This window comes from Canis aureus, chromosome 12, assembly GCF_053574225.1.
Source record: "Canis aureus isolate CA01 chromosome 12, VMU_Caureus_v.1.0, whole genome shotgun sequence".
In the NCBI taxonomy this organism is placed as follows: Eukaryota; Metazoa; Chordata; class Mammalia; order Carnivora; family Canidae; genus Canis; species Canis aureus.
The window spans coordinates 7,260,035-7,279,525 of NC_135622.1; the positions used below are offsets into that span (position 1 = coordinate 7,260,035).

General features: G+C 43.1%; 2 protein-coding genes across 2 annotated transcripts; both read right to left on the reverse strand.

Moving 5' to 3' along the window:
• Window positions 1-1,741: 1,741 nt before the first annotated feature.
• On the reverse strand, window positions 1,742-4,365 carry LOC144280499 (disintegrin and metalloproteinase domain-containing protein 30-like). Its single transcript, XM_077842598.1, has one exon. The coding sequence runs from the start codon at window positions 4,142-4,144 to the stop codon at window positions 1,964-1,966; it is 2,181 nt and encodes a 726-aa protein (XP_077698724.1). The 5' UTR covers window positions 4,145-4,365; the 3' UTR covers window positions 1,742-1,963.
• A 3,061-nt stretch (window positions 4,366-7,426) lies between these two features.
• On the reverse strand, window positions 7,427-18,932 carry LOC144280500 (uncharacterized). Its single transcript, XM_077842599.1, has 3 exons — window positions 18,613-18,932; window positions 16,932-17,064; window positions 7,427-8,119 (listed from the first exon to the last, which is right to left on the reverse strand). Exons 1-3 carry the CDS (start codon window positions 18,823-18,825, stop codon window positions 8,064-8,066), a joined length of 402 nt encoding a protein of 133 aa, XP_077698725.1. The 5' UTR covers window positions 18,826-18,932; the 3' UTR covers window positions 7,427-8,063.
• Window positions 18,933-19,491: the final 559 nt, after the last annotated feature.

A 19,491-nucleotide genomic window follows, 5' to 3' on the forward strand; every position in this document is an offset into this window, starting at 1 on the left:
AATAGACACAAACCTAGCTCTTTCAGTAATCACCTTAAATGTTAATGGTTAAATTAAAAGAAATTGTCAGACTTGATATTAAAAACTACTCAACTACATGTTGCCTATAAGAAACACACTATAAATATGGAGATACTAATATAGTCAGATAACAGAATGAAAAAGATGTATATGCCATATGAACAGTAGTCAAAGGGAAGTTATAGGAACTGTATTAATATCAGCTGCAATAGACTTCAGAGCAAGGTCTATTGCTCATGACGCAAACTGATAGAAATGCAAGGAGGAATAGGCAAATTAACATTAAGAACAAGTAGACCAAATGCAGCAAGGATAGAGTAGGCTTAAGCAACACTATCAACCAACTTTATCTGATTAATGCTTATACAGTACTCTACCCAGCAATAGTACAGTCTTCCCAAGAGTCCACATATATAATGCTTCTTGTAATAATATCATTACTTACTAGCTATACCATCTTGAACAGATTATTTCACATCATCACGCTTTAATTTCTCTATTGGAAAGGACAAAATAATAACACACACCACACAGAGGTATTTTCAGGAGTGAAGATACATAAATACACACCAGGCATATAGAACACTGCCTGGCATGGAGTGAACTCTCCATAAATGGTAGCCATCACTGTCAATATTGCAGCTACAACTAAAATGTCCTTGCATTCTCAGGATGTTCTCTGGTGATGGCCAAGCTTGATAAATGTCAGAATTATGATCATCACAAAGTCAGAGTTTTCTTGTTCTCCTTTGACTAAAAACAGTCCGCAAATAGTTCAAGGAAACTGCTCTTTACTATGAGCCTCCCACAACTTCTTTGATTAGAAGAAGAACATGGCTGAGGAAAGAGGAGACCAGGGTGAGGATAGTGAGATACAGTGGTGCCTGGGGAGTGCACGGGAGTGAGGTGAGACAACAGAAGGTGGAATTGGCCTAGAGCAAGACCATGAACTCATGGGCTGACACAGATCTGGGAAGGATGAGATCCTCCCTGGGCATGAAATGTGGGCATTGACTCCTCCAAAGCTGCCACTTAGTCCTTCCCTCCTCCCACACTCAGCTTTGGGCAAAGAGGTGAGAATATTAGGAGGCAGATATGGGGGTACATGGTGGAAGGCATTCCTCACTCTCTGCTCTATTAGGGGTGCAGCAAATCTAGGGCCACATGTCCCTCAGTACACATTCACAAAAGACCTGCTCCTACAAACAAAAGCCCAAAGCACAGAACTTTGTTAAAAGTCTTTTCCACATGATGCTGCCAGGGTGTGTCATCATTTACAGACTTTGATGAAATGCAAGAGTTATGGTAGATTAGTGTCCTTCCTCCAACAACTGAGATTGCCCCAAGCACCTGTCAGAGACCACACATCTACAGAGCTGAAGTGATCCATAAAATGACCATAACAGGGGAAATATTTACCTGAGGAACACCTCTTATAATGTATGGCTTTCTATTTATAAGAGTGGTGGTCAACATTCATCAAGTTCAAGCACAGAGTTCTCACTCATAACACCAGGGAGGCAGAGATGAAGGCAGATAAGCACTTTGTTTTCTGGGATTCTGAGCCACAGGACTCCAGTGTGAAAACCCATGTAATTCTGTGAAACAATATGCAGAGCTTTAGTGTTCAGAAAAGTTGTTGGGCCATTCATTTCAGGATATCCAAAACTTGATCACAAATGAAGGAGCAAGTGAGTACTGAAAAAGCAAAATGCACTCATTTGTTTCCCAAACAAGAATATCATTTATTTGCCAATCCAACCGTGAAGAAGAGTTACATTAAAAAAAAAGAATTGGAATAAGAACAAAGTGCCATTTGGGTAAATGCTAAGCTTGTTCAATATATGATTCTGTTATGAAATGACTGGATCGCCTGATTACTCGTTTGGGTTCTTGATATTTTTGCCTTGTATTATTTCTTTTTAGGGTTAACTGGTGGTGTTTATTTCTGTTTGGATTGCATATACTGTCTTATCATTCTCTTGAAAAACACAACAATCACTGAGATGACTAATAAAATAAGGCGTACTAACATAATGGACACGACCTGTACTGGCGTAGGCACCTCCTCTTTCTGCTTCCTCGCAGGCCCACTGTCAATGCTTCCTCCATACCCTACCTCCTCACAGAATGGAGGGGCCCAGCCATACATGCAGTGGCAGTTTTTTTTATTGTTGCAAACGCCTCGGTGGTTGCACTTTTGAGGAAAACAGTTAAAATCCAAGACTGAATCGTTCACACAAGTTCTGTTAATACATAGTCCGTTATAACCACAGCGGGTACCATCATTTATTACACCTATGTCAGGTATTCCCATAGGTATCATGGCTTTGTGGTAGCCTACCCCCCAGCACATGAGATTTTCCGCTTGCAGATGAGTAGAGATGACGATCGTATGCTCTGGCAGATCAGGGATGGTGTTGACATTTATACACTGCAGCCTGCCACACATTGCATTTGCCTCGGTACAAGCTTTATAGGCACGGACTCCTAAAATTTCACAGTTCCCATATTGATCACCCATTAAATTAACTGCGTGATAGCACTGATCAGGAGCCTCCATGGCATGAGGTCCAAAAATGTTTTGGCACTGCACATATCTGGAACGGCACCTCTTTCTGAAACAAAGGGAGTTATGCTTGCAAGGGGTTCCATCAAGCTTATAACTGTCATTTGGGCATAAATTTGAGATTCCATTGCAGTACTCTGCAAGGTCACATTCATTATCTTCCTCTCGACACATGTACCCAAGTGGACGAAAGTGGCAGTTATGACAGCAAAGCCCAGTGCTACAATTGGCACCCTCCGTGAATTTACAATCTGGTTGGCAACACTTGTCTTTTTTACACTCCTCTCTTGAACCACAATCACAGTCTTCATTCCCTTCCACAATTTTATTTCCACATCTCTCCAACACATAACCCAGTCCTGGGATATTATTTAGACAGTGTCCTGATGTATGTGCGTGATAAAAATACCACAAATAACTACAATTACTAAACCCACTACTCCCAGTGCCCATGATACAAGTTCGCCTACCCCTACATTGACAAAATTCTGTATCATGTTTCATTCCTACACCATGGCCCAGTTCATGAGCAGACATTCTGCTGGCAGCAAGGATATTTATATTTGTAAGAGTACTTACTGAGCCACTATAGTTTTCTACACATGCACCTCCAACAAACGACCATCCAATAGCAGTAGCATGAACAAAAGTCTTTGAAATATACAAATGTCCCCAATCATGTGGAATCTGAACAGAAAGGTGTATTTTGCGATATCTTAAAAATGCATCTAGAATTTCTCCTGAGTTCATACTGTTAATATTTATTTTGTCTTCATTTGTCCATATTTCAGTACCTTGTAGATGTAGCCTCATACCTATCTCTCTAAAGAAGGTGTCCATAACCGCAATCAAAAGAATGGCATCATATATGACTCGAGTAACATTGGATTGTAAAAACAAGTATCTACTGTGATCAAAGACCATGGCCACTTCTGTGTACTTCTGATGCTTATAGGAATTATAAAAGTCGCTACGCCTAGCCATATTCTCATTCTCGGCTATCAGTTTTTCTAGTTCATCATTAGTTAAGCCACAGGTATGATTCTGAAATTTGTCCTCTTCCTTCAGGAGATATATGACATGTTCAAAGCTGGAAGAGCCCCTGAGGGGCTCGATTTGATAATGTTCCTCATCAATTTTCAATATGCCTCGAAGACTCCCCATGCATGTACTTAAAGTAGCCTCTGAATCCTGAGTTCCTTCAACCGAGCCTACGTAGTTGCAGTCCCTGGGTATGTAAGGATGATCCTCCAGGAGTTTCTCCTGTTCCGTGTAGGAGAGAACCTTCAGATTTCGGGGTAATAGAAACCTCTTGGGCCACAGGTGAAGGACATACTTCTTGCCTTTGACCTGCAGGAGGTAGGACACTTGCTCCACAGCACCCTGCTGACCTCCCCGGAAGCTCAGCTTCTTGGGAATGATGATTTCATACGACTCAAATCCCCACTCAGGGTGAAAAATCATATCCTCGCCAAGAGCACCCACCAGGAGCGCCACGAGGACTAGCGTGGGGAGCGAAGGGCCTTGGGGGAGTAAGGTCCTTCCTGACCTCATGGCCCCAGATCTCGGTCCTAGCAGGTCAGTCCCTGCAACTGGCCTGCGAGTCAGGGTCCAGGGGCGGCCTCTAGAGAAGTGGGAGCGCAAAGTGCGGAGCTGCCAAAGCAGGGTTTGCAGGAAACCCCAGCCTCCCAAGGCTCGGTCTAGTTGACATTCCCAGAACTTCTCTAATCTAGTTCGTTTCCTGGGCGGTGCCGTTGGGCGCACGAGGGAGAACCGAGGGAGAACCGAGGGAGGGGTGCGCGAGAATAAAACAGGCGAGAGGGAGGGGCTACTGGCACGAGGGATGAGGGGCAGAGAGCAGCTTGGACAAAGGAGAAGGGCTGCAGAGAAAGAAGGACAACGCTCTTGCTCAAGGGTCAGTCCGTCCTATGCCGGTTGGGCTGTTTCCATTCGCCCTAGGACACACCTGACGGTTTCCCTCGGTGGGTGTTTTCTAGGCAGAGCGGCAGAGGCAGACACCACCAGGGGACTCACCCCCTCCCCTCCCCGGGCAGTGCCTGGCTTCCGGCAAGAGAAAGACTCCAGCTCATTTTGTCAAGTGGCTCTTTCTGCTGTGTGTCCTTGGGTGCCAGGGACTACCCAGATTGGGGGGGGAGGGGGGCGGAGGAGGGGGCGGTGCAGAATCTAGGAATAGAAGAGCACCTGTGAGAGCAGAAGAGCAGAACCCCGGGAGCTCTCCCAGAAAGGCATCCCAGTGGTTATGTTTGTAGTATGAGTGGTGGGTGAGGGAGGAGGTCAGGGATTCAAATGATTTCTAAACAGCTGACAATACCAAACTTTGATGAGGGTGTAGAATGACAACAACTCTTACACATCTCTGGAGAGAGTTTAATAGGCTGAACTGCATTAGAAAGCCCTTTAGCGGTATCTCATACAGTTGGAAATATGCAGACCCTACGATCCAGCAGTTCCACTCCTAGATACATACTCTACAGACATGTGTGCATGAATTCACCAGGATACATGAAACAGCAATATTCCCCAAATTGGAAACAATTCAGCTTTCCATCAACAGTGACTACAGCAATGGAGATGATGCATCAGAGTTATTTAGATGCATGATGAGGACAAATATTACAAACAAAGAAAAACAAAACACAAACATAAAGATCAGAATCAGACGAAATTAAACATTACTTTTAGGGATACATGCACTTGGTAAACTGAATCTAGGAAATAATTATGGGAACCGTGAGGATGAGCTGTCACCCTACTTCTAGGGTGTAATCAGGAGTGGATGAGGAAGGGGCAGGGTATGGTTCATGTAGCTTCTAGAGTGCCTGGCTGTTGGGGTTTGCTGTACACATCTGTTAAACCATTCCTAAAAACGTATGCTCATTTCTGTGTGTGTTACATTTCACAATGAAAAAAAAATGCTTTAATAGCCCAGAAGTTTGTTTCTACTTTCTGAGATGAGACAGATATGCTTTGCAATCATTAATCTTTAGGTTGACACGTTAGCTGGAGTCATAAAGGTATCGGTAAGGGACAGTGCCAGTAGACTGACTATGGCTACTATCTTTTTAACTTATGTCTTGAAATTTTATAGCACGGAGTATTTTGTCCCTTCCTAGAATAGCCATCATTCATTCATTATGTCCCTTTTGAAAAATAATTATTAAAAAAATTATAGATGAAGAGCTTCTAACTTGTTGATATTAAGATGAAAGTAAACACAACGCAGAGCAATGTTTCTCTGCAAAAGTTACCTTCTATCAGTCTGGGTTCAGTCAGGAGAAAGAATCCACATCATAGTTGAAGAGGGAAATGTTAGATAGAGAGTTATTAATTTGAACAGGGAATTAGAGGAATAAGAGATTTGCTGATAAACTGTTCAGAGAATTCTAAAGAATATTGGAAATGTGGATAGAATACTTAATACAGCAGGTATGCAATGGTATTTCAAAAGTAGTGGTACTATTTGATAAGTATTTTCGTGCAATTTCTAAATATCTTCTAACTTAGATTTGTGTTTATAAATGACTCATAGTTTTAAAATTCTTCATACACATAGGGTTGCTGGTTGGTTGCAATTTTTTTGTTTCCTATTTGATACCACTATGCTCAGTGATACCTCTCTATATAATACTGACCCTTTGAAGCACTGAGATTTTAGCATGGCTTCATCCACATGCAATTTTTGTGATGTTCCAGATATTCTTAAAATAAATTCATGAGTACTCACTGTCACAGTCCATGCTCTGTGTATAACATGGTTAAAAATGGGATTCTTTCTGGTTTGGAGTTTCAGCACAGGCTTCTGTTGATGTCAGCCAGCCAGAGGCCATGAGGAGCACCCCTGCAAGTCAAACAAAGATGGAGTTATTGCGGAACTTTGCTTCAGGGGAAATGCACACAAGGAGGAGATGTGGGTTTGTGGAAGTGTGTGTAAGATAGGGTTGCCCTTGTTTTAGGTGATGTTGAGATGGGTTCAAAGATGAGCATCGGTGGCAGGCATGATCAGATATGGTTATGTTTTTTTATCTAGCAGGTGAGAAGAATAGAGCAACATTAAAGCTGTAATTGTTAAAGGGGCAGCAGTCACTCAAGTTGTCAGGAGTGGGTATATTTGGTAGTATTTGTAGTCAGTAATTCTTGAAAGGTTATTGGTATGTGTGTTTGTTATTATAAATGTGATCTTCTCTTCAATTGCATCCCCCAATTGGTTTTGGTTTATAGCAGAGGTTTCTCTGTGAATTAATTTTATATCATTTGATTCACTGGATTCCTAAGTGTTCCAGTAAGTTTTCTTGGGTTGCCAAATTATCACTAAAGGAGACTACTGTTGCCTATTATCTGATTCCTAAGTAATACTACTACAGCACAAGGTCTGTAATGACTCCAGAAATGCCAAGCAAACTTCTCATCTAAGCATCTGGTTGACACTGACACTGTTAGATATTATCGTAGTCCCACAAAGCCACCAAGCTGCTTACCCTTAGAGGTAAGTAGTTAAGGGCCTAAGATAAGCCCCTATTCTGAGGCAGGACTTGGTCATCTTTATGATGTATAATGAAAAAGAAGAAGCCTGAGAAGAGCTAGGAGCATGACCAACTCTTAGCTATGCAGGCCATACCCCCGGAGCTTTCTAGTGCATAACCTTCATGAACTGGTTTTTGCTTAAACACACCTCAATTTAGACCTATTCCCCTTATATGACCTAGAAGATCCCAATCCTCTCAGGGTCCCAGAGGTAGAGGTCACCATGGCAGTGTCTACCCAGAAACCCAAATCATTACATGCCAAAAGAGATAGGGTGATGAAAGTAGAGTAGATGTATGGTTTCTGATCACAAGACATTATTTTACTCAGAAGAAAGACTTCTGTGAATGGATTTGGTGTTGACAGCACAGTAACGTGAATGATTTCAAAACCACTGAACTGTACACTTAAAAATGGTTAAGATGGTATACTGTATGTGTATTTTGCTCCAATTAAAAAGTGTTATTTTGCTCAACCACTCCCAACATTCTATTTCTTTTTCTGTATTTCTGTTACAGTCTGATATAATCAGTGTATAATAAAAGAAAGCATCTCAGGAAGAAAAAAAGGCAGAGGTGGACTACAACATCCATGAAGCACTGACCTAGGGAAAAAGTGGAACTCTGAATTAAGCTGGTCTAGTCTTTCCTATGTAAGAAAAAAGTTTCACTTGGGTCTGGGAAGTGACACACAGGGCCCAATTTCCTCACTCAAAGCGTCTCCAAGGCAGAGTGCTGGGGGCACTGGAGAGGCTCTCATCAGTGAAGGCTCTGCGGCAGACACACAGGTAGTCGTTGGTCAGCTGGATGCAGTCCAGGCTACTCTCAGAGCTGCAGGGGTTCGAGAGGCCCTCATTGATGTTGTGCTCACACCGCACTTCTGCAAGGCCAGGCAAGCAGCAACAACAGTAGCCCCCAATCCTACCTACACACTAACCACTATTGAGACCTCCAGCACAGTCATCAATGTTCTCTTCACAAAGCAGGCCTGGAGGAGAGAAGAGACAGAGAATGAGGACATTCTTTGGAATACTTCTTTCCTGCAAAACAGTCACTCTTTTTTTAAAAAATAAATTTATTTTTTATTGGTGTTCAATTTACCAACATACAGAATAACACCCAGTGCTCATCCCGTCAAGTGCTCGCATCAGTGGCCATCACCCATTCGCCCCCACCCCCCACTCTCCTCCCCTTCCACCGCCCCTAGTTCGTTTCCCAGAGTTAGGAGTCTTTATGTTCTGTCTCCCTTTCTGATATTTCCCACACATTTCTTCTCCCTTCCCTTATATTCCCTTTCACTATTATTTATATTCCCCAAATGAATGAGAACATACACTGTGTGTCCTTCTCCAATTGAGTTACTTCACTCAGCATAATACCCTCCAGTTCCATCCACGTTGAAGCAAATGGTGGGTATTTGTTGTTTCTAATGGCTGAGTAATATTCCATTGTACACATAAACCACATCTTCTTTATCCATTCATCTTTCGATGGACACCAAGGCTCCTTCCACAGTTTGGCTATTGTGGACATTGCTTCTAGAAACATCGGGGTGCACGTGTCCCAGCGTTTCATTGCATCTGAATCTTTGGGGTAAATCCCCAACAGTGCAATTGCTGGGTTGTAGGGCAGGTCTATTTTTAACTCTTTGAGGAACCTCCACACAGTTTTCCAGAGTGGCTGCACCAGTTCACATTCCCACCAACAGTGTAAGAGGGTTCCATTTTCTCCACATCCTCTCCAACATTTGTGGTTTCCTGCCTTGTTAATTTTCTCCATTCTCACTGGGGTGAGGTGGTATCCCATTATGGTTTTGATTTGTATTTCCCTGATGGCAAGTGATGTGGAGCATTTTCTAATGTGCATGTTGGCCATGTCTAGGTCTTCCTCTGTGAGATTTCTCTTCATGTCTTTTGCCCATTTCATGATTGGATTGTTTGTTTCTTTGCTGTTGAGTTTAATAAGTTCTTTATAGATCTTGGAAACTAGCCCTTTATCTGATACGTCATTTGCAAATATCTTCTCCCATTCTGTAGGTTGTCTTTTAGTTTTGTTGACTGTATCCTTTGCTGTGCAAAAGCTTCTTATCTTGATGAAGTCCCAATAGTTCATTTTTGCTTTTGTTTCTTTTGCCTTCGTGGATGTATCTTGCAAGAAGTTACTGTGGCTGAGTTCAAAAAGGGTGTTGCCTGTGTTCTCCTCTAGGATTTTGATGGACTCTTGTCTCACATTTAGATCTTTCATCCATTTTGAGTTTATCTTTGTGTATGGTGAAAGAGAGTGGTCTAGTTGCATTCTTCTGCATGTGGATGTCCAATTCTCCCAGCACCATTTATTGAAGAGACTGTCTTTCTTCCAATGGATAGTCTTTCCTCCTTTATCGAATATTAGTTCACCATAAAGTTCAGGGTCCACTTCTGGGTTCTCTATTCTGTTCCACTGATCTATGTGTCTGTTTTTGTGCCAGTACCACACTGTCTTCATGACCACAGCTTTGTAGTACAACCTGAAATCTGGCATTGTGATGCCCCCAGATATGGTTTTCTTTTTTAAAATTCCCCTGGCTATTCGGGGTCTTTTCTGATTCCACACAAATCTTAAAATAATTTGTTCTAACTCTCTGAAGAAAGTCCACGGTATTTTGATAGGGATTGTATTAAACGTGTAAATTGCCCTGGGTAACATTGAGATTTTCACAATATTAATTCTGTCAATCCATGAGCATGGAATATTTTTCCATCTCTTTGTGTGTTCCTCAATTCCTTTCAGAAGTGTTCTATAGTATTTAGGGTATAGATCCTTTACCTCTTTGGTTAGGTTTATTCCTAGGTATCTTATGTTTTTGGATACAATTGTAAATGGGATTGACTCCTTAATTTCTCTTTCTTCAGTCTCATTGTTAGTGTATAGAAATGCCACTGATTTCTGGGCATTGATTTTGTATCCTGCCACATTACCAAATTGCTGTATGAGTTCTAGCAATCTTGGGGTGGAGGCCTTTGGGTTTTCTATGTAGAGTATCATGTCATCGGCGAAGAGGGAGAGTTTGACTTCTTCTTTGCCAATCTGAATGCCTTTAATGTCTTTTTGTTGTCTGATTGCTGAGGCTAGGACTTCCAGTACAATGTTGAATAGCAGTGGTGAGAGTGGACATCCCTGTCTGGTTCCTGATCTTAGGGGAAAGGCTCCCAGTGCTTCCCCATTGAGAATGATATTTGCTGTGGGCTTTTCGTAGATGGCTTTTAAGATGTTGAGGAATGTTCCCTCTATCCCTACACTCTGAAGAGTTTTGATCAGGAATGGATGTATTTTGTCAAATGCTTTCTCTGCATCTATTGAGAGGATCATATGGTCTTGGTTTTTCTCTTGCTGATATGATGAATCACACTGATTGTTTTACGAGTCTTGAACCAGCCTTGTGTCCCAGAGATAAATCCTACTTGGTCATGGTGAATAATTTTCTTAATGTACTGTTGGATCCTATTGGCTAGTATCTTGTTGAGAATTTTTGCATCCATGTTCATCAGGGATATTGGTCTGTAATTCTCCTTTTTGATGGGGTCTTTGTCTGGTTTTGGAATTAAGGTGATGCTGACCTCATAGAACGAATTTGGAAGTACTCCATCTCTTTCTATCTTTCCAAACAGCTTTAGTAGAATAGGTATGATTTCTTCTTTAAACGTTTGATAGAATTCCCCTGGGAAGCCATCTGGCCCTGGACTCTTGTGTCTTGGGAGGTTTTTGATGACTGCTTCAATTTCTTCCCTGGTTATTGGCCTTCTCAAGTTTTCTATTTCTTCCTGTTCCAGTTTTGGTAGTTTGTGGCTCTCCAGAAATGTGTCCATTTCTTCTAGATTGCCTAATTTATTGGCGTATAGCTGTTCATAATATGTTTTTAAAATCGTTCGTATTTCCTTGGTGTTGGTGGTGATCTCTCCTTTCTCATTCATGATTTTATTTTATTTTATTTTTTTATTTTTATTTTTATGATAGTCACACACACACACAGAGAGAGAGAGAGAGGCAGAGACACAGGCAGAGAGAGAAGCAGGCTCCATGCACCGGGAGCCCGATGTGGGATTCGATCCCGGGTCTCCAGGATCGCGCCCTGGGCCAAAGGGAGGCGCCAAACCGCTGCGCCACCCAGGGATCCCTCATTCATGATTTTATTAATTTGAGTCTTCTCTCTCTTCTTTTTAATAAGGCTGGCCAATGGTTTATCTATCTTATTAATTCTTTCAAAGAACCAACTCCTGGTTTTGTTGATCTGTTCCACAGCTCTTCTGGTCTCGATTTCGTTGAGTTCTGCTCAAATCTTTAACTCTCTTCTTCTGCTGGGTGTTGGATATATTTGCTGTTTTTTCTCTAGCTCCTTTAGTTGTAAGGTTAGCTTTTATATTTGAGTTCTTTCCAGGTTTTGGATGGATGCTTGTATTGCAATGTATTTCCCCCTCAGGACTGCTTTTGCTGCATCCCAAAGATTTTGAACGGTTGTATCTTCATTCTCATTAGTTTCCATGAATCTTTTTAATTCTTCCTTAATTTCCTGGTTGACCCTTTCTTCTTTTAGCAAGATGGTCCTTAACCTCCACGTGTTTGAGGTCCTTCCAAACTTCTTGTTGTGATTTAGTTCTAGTTTCAAGGCATTATGGTCTGAGAAAACACAGGGGACGATCCCAATCTTTTGGTATCAGTTCAGACCCGATTTATGACCTAGTATGTGGTCTATTCTGGAGAAAGTTCCATGTGCACTTGAGAAGAATGTGTATTCAGTTGAGTTTGGATGTAAAGTTCTGTAGATATCTGTGAAATCCATCTGGTCCAGTGTATCATTTAAAGCTCTCGTTTCTTTGGAGATGTTGTGTTTAGAAGACCTATCTAGTGTAGAAAGTGCTAGATTGAAGTCACCAAGTATAAGTGTATCATTATCTAAGTATGTCTTGATTTTGGTTATTAATTGATTGATATATTTGGCAGCTCCCACATTCGGGGCATATATATTGAGGATTGTTAAGTCCTCTTGTTGGATAGATCCTTTAAGTATGATATAGTGTCCCTCTTCATCTCTCACTGCAGTCTTCAGGGTAGATTTTAGTTTATCTGATATAAGGATGGCTACCCCTGCTTTCTTTTGAGGACCATTTGAATGGTAAATGGTTCTCCAACCTTTTATTTTCAGGCTGTAGGTGTCCTCCTGTCTAAAATGAGTCTCTTGTAGACAGCAAATAGATGGGTTCTGCTTTTTTATCCAGTATGACACCCTGAGCCTTTTGATGGGGTCATTAAGCCCATTCACGTTCAGAGTTACTATTGACAGATATGAGTTTAGTGTCATCATGATATCTATTCAGTCCCTGTTTTTGTGGATTATTCCATTGGACTTCTTAAAGGGGAATTTTAAGAATCCCCCTTAAAATTTCTTGCAGAGCTGGTTTGGAGGTCACATATTCTTTCAGTTCCTGCCTGTCTTGGAAGCTCTTGATCTCTCCTTCCATTCTGAAAGAGAGCCTTGCTGGATAAAGTATTCTTGGTTGTCTCTTCTTCTCATTTAGGACCCTGAATATATCCTGCCAGCCCTTTCTGGCCTGCCAGTTCTCTGTGGAGAGGTCTGCTGTTACCCTAATACTTCTCCCCATAAAAGTTAGAGATTTCTTGTCTCTTGCTGCTTTAAGGATCTTCTCTTTATCTTTGGAATTTGCAAGCTTAACTATTAAATGTTGAGGTGTTGAACCGTTTTTATTGATTTTAGGGGGGGAATCTCTCTATTTCCTGGATCTGAATGCCTGTTTCCCTTCCCAGATTAGGAAAGTTTTCAGCTAGGATTTGTTCAAATACATATTCTGGACCTCTGTCCCTTTCAGCGCCCTCAGGAACCCCAATTAGGCATAGGTTTTTCTTCCTCAGGCTGTCACTTATTTCCCTTAATCTATCCTCATGATCTTTTAATTGTTTGTCTCTATTTTCCTCAGTTTCCGTCTTTGCCATCAACTTGTCTTCCATGTCACTCACTTGTTCTTCCACCTCGTTAACCCTCGTCGTTAGGACTTCTAGTTTGGATTGCATCTCATTCAATTGATTTTTAATTTCTGCCTGATTAGATCTAAATTCTGCAGTCATGAGGTCTCTTGAGTCATTTATGCTTTTTTCTAGAGCCACCAGTAGCTTTATAATAGTGCTTCTGAATTTACTTTCTGACATTGAATTGTAATCCAAATTTTGTAACTCTGTGGGAGAGAGGACTGTTTCTGATTCTTTATTTTGAGGTGAGGTTTTCCTTCTAGTCATTTTGCTCAGTGCAGAGTGGCCAAAAACAAATTGTATTGTTTGCTTAGGAGAAAAGGAGAAAAAGAGATAAGAGAAAGAAGGAAAGAAAAAGAAAAGAAGGAAGAAAAAAGAGAAAAAAGAAAAAAGAAGAAAAAGAGAAAAAAAGAAAAGGAATAAGGGGGGGGAGCAAACAATTCAAAAAGAAAAAACAAGGGGGAGTATCCTCTGATTCTGTATACTGTAAGTCCCTTCACTTCCCCTGGAACTCCAATGCTGCTTGGTCAATAATTTGTTTTTCCCCTGTCCGTCTAGCTGGTCTTCTGGGGGAGGGGCCTGTTGTGCTGATTTTCAGGTGTTAGCATGTCGGGGAGCTGCTCAGCCCCCTGCCTGGTGCAGGGCTCAGTGGGGGTTGTTTACCCCGTGAGGCCCCAGGAGGAACAACCCCAGTGGCGGGGCCAGCTCTGGAGCCCTAGAGTCAGCTCCCGCAGTAGCTAGGAGCTCTCCATCTGCAGGGCCTGGATGACCGGGGCAGGGCCGCTGATCTGCTCAGCTCGGGGCAGGAGCGTCCTCCCTGTCCTGGGCCCTCCCGGCCTCTGCCTGTCCCGGGGGAGGCCGGATCCTGGGCTGTGTCCCGGCGCCCTGTGCTTCCGGCTGCGCTGGTGGATTCGCGCTCGCGCCCCGCAGCCCCCTCCGCGGAGCCGCCCCCGAGCACCCCCCGCTGCTCCCGCCCCGCAGCCCCCTCCGCGGAGCCGCCCTGAGCCCCTCCGAGCTGCTCCCGCCCCGCAGCCCCCTCCGCGGAGCCTCCCCCGAGCCCCTCCAGCTGCTCCGGGTCCCGCCTGCGCGCTGCAGCCCTTAGGGACCTCGGCGCACTCACCTGGGCGCGCAGTTGCTCTGTTAGTGTCCCCGGGAGCCCGAGGGCATCCCCGCCCTCCTGGGTCCTGCTCCACCTCCCTGCGGGCCCCTTTCCCCCCGGGAAGGTTGGTGCAGCTCCTGCTTCTCCGGGACGGGGCTCTCCTGTCCCGGGGTCACTCGCCCCGGCCTCAGCCCGGCTTCTCGCGGGGCCCCTCCCCCTTGGAGGCCTTTTGTTTCTTTATCTCTTTTTCCCCGTCTTCCTACCTTGATAGAAGCGCAAACTCTTCTCACTGTAGCGTTCCAGCTGTTCTCTGTTTAAACCTCAGGCCGAATTCGTAGATTTTCAGGATGATTTGAAGGTTATCTAGGTAATTTGGTGGGGACGGGTGTCTTGGGGACCCTACTCTTCTGCCATCCTGCCCCTCCTCCTCCAAAAGGAGATTTGAATAAATAAAAAGATGTTACCATTTGGTTAGGGAGATTCCTCATGGTAAAAATTCCAGTTTCCCCACGTAGATTCATAAATTGAATGTGACCCCAATAAAAAAAAATGCCACCAGGATTTTGTTAATAGACAATCTGATTCTAAAATTATATGAGGACAGCCCGGGTGGCGCAGCGGTTTAGCGCCACCTTCAGCCCAGGGCGTGATCCTGGAGACCCGGGATCGAGTCCCACATTGGGCTCCCTGCATGGAGGGAGCCTGCTTCTCTCTCTGCCCGTCTCTGCCAACACCCACCTCGTGTCTCTCATGAATAAATAAATAAAATCTTTTTTTAAAAATTATATGAAAAAAAAAATAAACCTAGCCTGGAAACCCTGAAATCAAGGATCCTTAATAATTAAAAGAGTGGGATTGATAAATTAACAGACTAATGCTTAAAAAAAAAAAAGTCCAGAAAAACACCCAAATACACAAGGGTATTTAGAATTTGATGAAGTTGCCGTCTCCTATTATTGTGAAAAAGATCAAATATTGGGACGCCTGGGGCTTGGGGCATGATCCCAGAGCCTGCTTCTCCCTCTGCCTGTGTCTCTGCCTCTTTCTCTCTCTCTCTCTCTGTCTCCCATGAATAAATAAATAAAATCTTTTTTAAAAAAAAGAAATATCCCATAAATTTTGTTGGGACAAATCAGTAGCCATAGGGAAAAAGTGCTCAGTATTCTAGTACCTGAAGAAAATATGGGGAGAATTCCTTAATGATATTAAAGTCTAGAAGGTATTGCTGAGTAGGATTCAAAATGCATAAGCCATTAAGAGAGGTTAATAAATCCAATCTGATTAAAAACAAAAAGCTCCAGGGGTGCGTGGGTGGCTCAGTAGGTTGAGCATCTGACTCTTGGTTTCAGCACAGGTCATGATCTCGGGGTTATGAGATTGAGACCCACTTTGGTCCCTGCACTCAGAGCAGTCTGCTTGAGATTCTCTCACTCCTTCTGCCCCGCCCCATGCTCTCTCGCTCTCTCTCAAAATAAATAAATAAATCTTTACCAAAAAAAAAAAAACTTTGCATGAAAAAAATCATAAAGAAAATCAAAGACAAAAACCAATATACTGAAAATATTTTGTATCATAGTTCATCTCTGTAAAATATTATGAACACTGTAATAGGAAAAAAGAATATAGATACAAATAGAGAAACCATTGAAAGAGGAAAACCAAAGGACTCATAGGTGAGAATATGTTCATCCACACTGAGAAGCCAGTATGGTCATATGCTATGTTTCAGCAATATTGATCAAAACCAGAAATGCATATAATTCTCTAATTCAGCAATTTCTTTTCTGAAAATGTATCTACACATATACACATGGAAGAAACCCAAATTTTCTATTACTAGGACATTGGTTCAATATACTAAACTAAAAAGGAATTCTACTGGGTGAAAAAGATTAAGAAAGTTCTATAAGTTGATATGGAAACATCACTAGTTAAGCACAAAAAAAATTAAGTGCAAGAGTAAGAAATAGGAGTGGGGTAAATAAAAATATCTTTGTATTTGGTTTCTATATGTATATATAAAGAAATCCTGCAACAATGAGTAACTGAACTAATAATATACAACAGGTTAATTAATTGAATTTGAATTTGAAAAATTTATAAAGAAAAGAAATTCTAAAAGACACATAAAAAGAAAACTCTAGAAGATACAGAAGAAACTAAAATAAAATAAAGTGGAGGTTCCTTGTTGGTGGGAGGGGAGAACTAGGTATGGGGAAGGGGAACAGAAACAGACTTTTCACCTTATGCTTTCGCTGCATGTATATTGGTGTGTGTGTCTATATATAAAATCTGGGCCTGTGCATATATTACCTAACTACAAACTAAATTGAAAACAGGATGGTAAAAAACAAAACCACTGTGTAATCCTACTTTCACAGAACATCTGGTAATTAGGGACTGCTAGACAAATGAACACTGAGGCCTCTCCTCCCATCAGCATGGGACCAGCAGTAATAGACCGACCTACCAAGTGAGAACGAGCTCAACCTCAGCCTGAAGCAAAGCAGTAGAGATAGGCAGAACAGCGAGCCCCTGCCCTGGAACTGCAGGTGCCCCCAGGCCAGGTTGCAAAGCTTCGGAGTACTGAAATAAAACAATTTTTAAATTTCTTCTATCCTAAAAACTGGCTTATAACTTAAGAAAATGCCCTAGATGGAGACGGGTAGGGCTGACTGCATACCTCGAGTGCCTGGTGGACAGGAGCACTTGAAATGGTTCACGAGGTCGACACAGGTGCCTCCGTTCTGGCATGGCTGATTCTGACACTCATCTACTTCATACTCGCAATTGACGCCCTGATATCCTGGGACACACTGATAGGAGCAAGCAAAAAGGAAGAAACACTGGACCATTGCTAGAAACAGACCACCAGAGCAAATGAGGTCTGGAAGGTTGCCATATACCTTTGCCCACTCCCTGCCCCCACCCAGCTCTCGGATGCTTCTCTGGCACCTCTTGGATGCTTCTCTGGCACAGTCACACGCTCCACCAATCGTCCTGCGCAGGGTCAACTTGCAGCTTACTGTCATTTACATCTTCCAGCTGAAAAGCCACTTTATAGTGAAGGCAAGAACTCAGTATTCTGAGGGATATTTCAGGGTTGACCCCTGTGCAAAACTTTCATCGCTCCTCAATGCAGGTTTTCCCATCTTTAAAATATGCATTCCTTGGTGTGTGATGAGGACCCTGTGACTCAGTCCAATCAAAGTGTGGACAGTAGTCAACACACTGCATTTATTGATCTCTAGATTCAGGAAACCACACATACGTAGGAGAAACTGGTTGAGAAAGGGATGGGGGCGGAGTGTTAGTTAATGTGGTAGCTATAGGGGTTTGAGGGATTTCAGGGCTGGTCAGGGAAAAAGACCTTGACCATGAAGTGGCTTTATTGGGCAATGCTTTGACAAGTTTGCATGTGAGGCCATCCCTTGCAGCATGAGATTGTCCAGAGTGGAGAGGAGGGGAAGGAGAGGAGCGCAAGTGAATTCCAAGGAAAGGGAGTAACTGAGAGGGCACTAACATGGTCGGTGATGTCACTCAGCAGCCAGGCCAGTCTCTGGGTCAGAGATCTCTGAAGGGCAGCACTGGCTTGGGGTCTTTAAGTCCTGCGGCTTACCTATGGTTTGCAGATACTGGGTGCAGTTTTGCAGGATATGCAACGCAAAAAAGGCTCTAAATGGCTAAAAATTGGCTAAAAGCTATTTTTAAAACAACTGGATCTGTGAAAATTTGAGTTTGGCACCGATGGTGTTTGAACTAACAGGTCCCAGCCCGCATGAAGGAATAACTGCGGGCTAATATAAAGAGGCCAACTCTGGCTCATTTATGAGAAGTACGACTTCTCTCAGTGTTCCTGCGTGGCCTGAATTGGTGTCAAATTCAAGTTTCCAATGTTTTGTTGGCATCTTGCTCTGACCATTATCAGCCCGGCCATTAGAGCAATATGTTCCTTAAAAGATACACACTTCCTCAAATATATACACATCATACTTGGTGTGATGCTACATGGAACAGGCTAGACAACTTCAGGACACACTTCAAAGTGGCTTCTCCTATATCAGCTGCTATTCAGGGATGTCCCAGGGGCCACTGAACTGCTGGCCTGTGAAACTCACTCTGGCAGTGAATGTTGGCTTCAGGGAATGGTTCTAGACCTCTATAGAAATACCTTACTGGAGCCCTGTGAACTTATTACACAAGGGGACTGAAACGAATGGTGGTGGTAAATAGTGTAATGGTGACGGTAAAGAAAAAAAAAATGGTGACTCATAAAAAGTCACAAGCAGCTAAATCAGTATGCTAGTGCTCACGACAGTTCTGCCATCTTCAGGAGGTCTCTGACCTCTGGGGGCTTATCTTACCTCACATCTGTACCCGCCAATGAAGTCCCTGTAGGTGGCCCCATGCTGGCAGGGGTTGGATGAGCACTCATCGAGCTGCTCCTCACAGTAGCTCCCAGTGTAGCCCAGGGGGCACTGGCAGTGATGCGAGTTGCCAGCATTGATGCAGATGCCGGAGTGCTGGCACAGGTGGTCAGTGGACACCCCTAGGAAGCCGAGTACAGAAAGAAACATCACAGAAGAGCACACAGCATGTCAGGTTCAGACCAACTAAGTGTGTTCTCATCTACTTCACAACCCTTAGAACCAGATTTATATTGAAAATAAACCCAGCCCTGGGGCACCTGGGTGGCTCAGTCAGTTAAGCGTCCAACTCTTGATTCCAGTTCAGGTGGTGATCTCAGGGTTGTGGGATGGAGCCCCCTGTTGGGCTCCACACTGAGTGTGGAGTCTACTTTAAGATTCTTTCTCCCTCTCCTCCTATATCCTCCCCTTCCCTTGCTCTCTCTCTCTAAAATAAATAAATCTTAAAAAAAAAAATAGTAAGTCCTGAAAGTGAAATATGTCTTCATTTCCTCTTACATGCATTTCTTTTTGAAATCTCTAAGCCTGTGCCTCTGCCCTTTCACCTTCCATCTCAGACCGTTTCTGTAGAGCCTCGCTCACCCACCACTGTCCACTCTTCCCATGGTAACAATACCTGCCCTAAAATGCTGCTAGTTGGCCGATACTTGGCGGAGTGACCCCAGATTCTGAGAGGGCAGAGCTCACCTAGTGGAAGGCCGCCACCTCACAGGACACATTGGGCACGTCACAGTAAGCACCAGCCCATCCTGATGGACACAGGCACCGGGACTCTGCTTTTTCCTGAATGCAAGTACCTTTGGTTTTACATAGAGA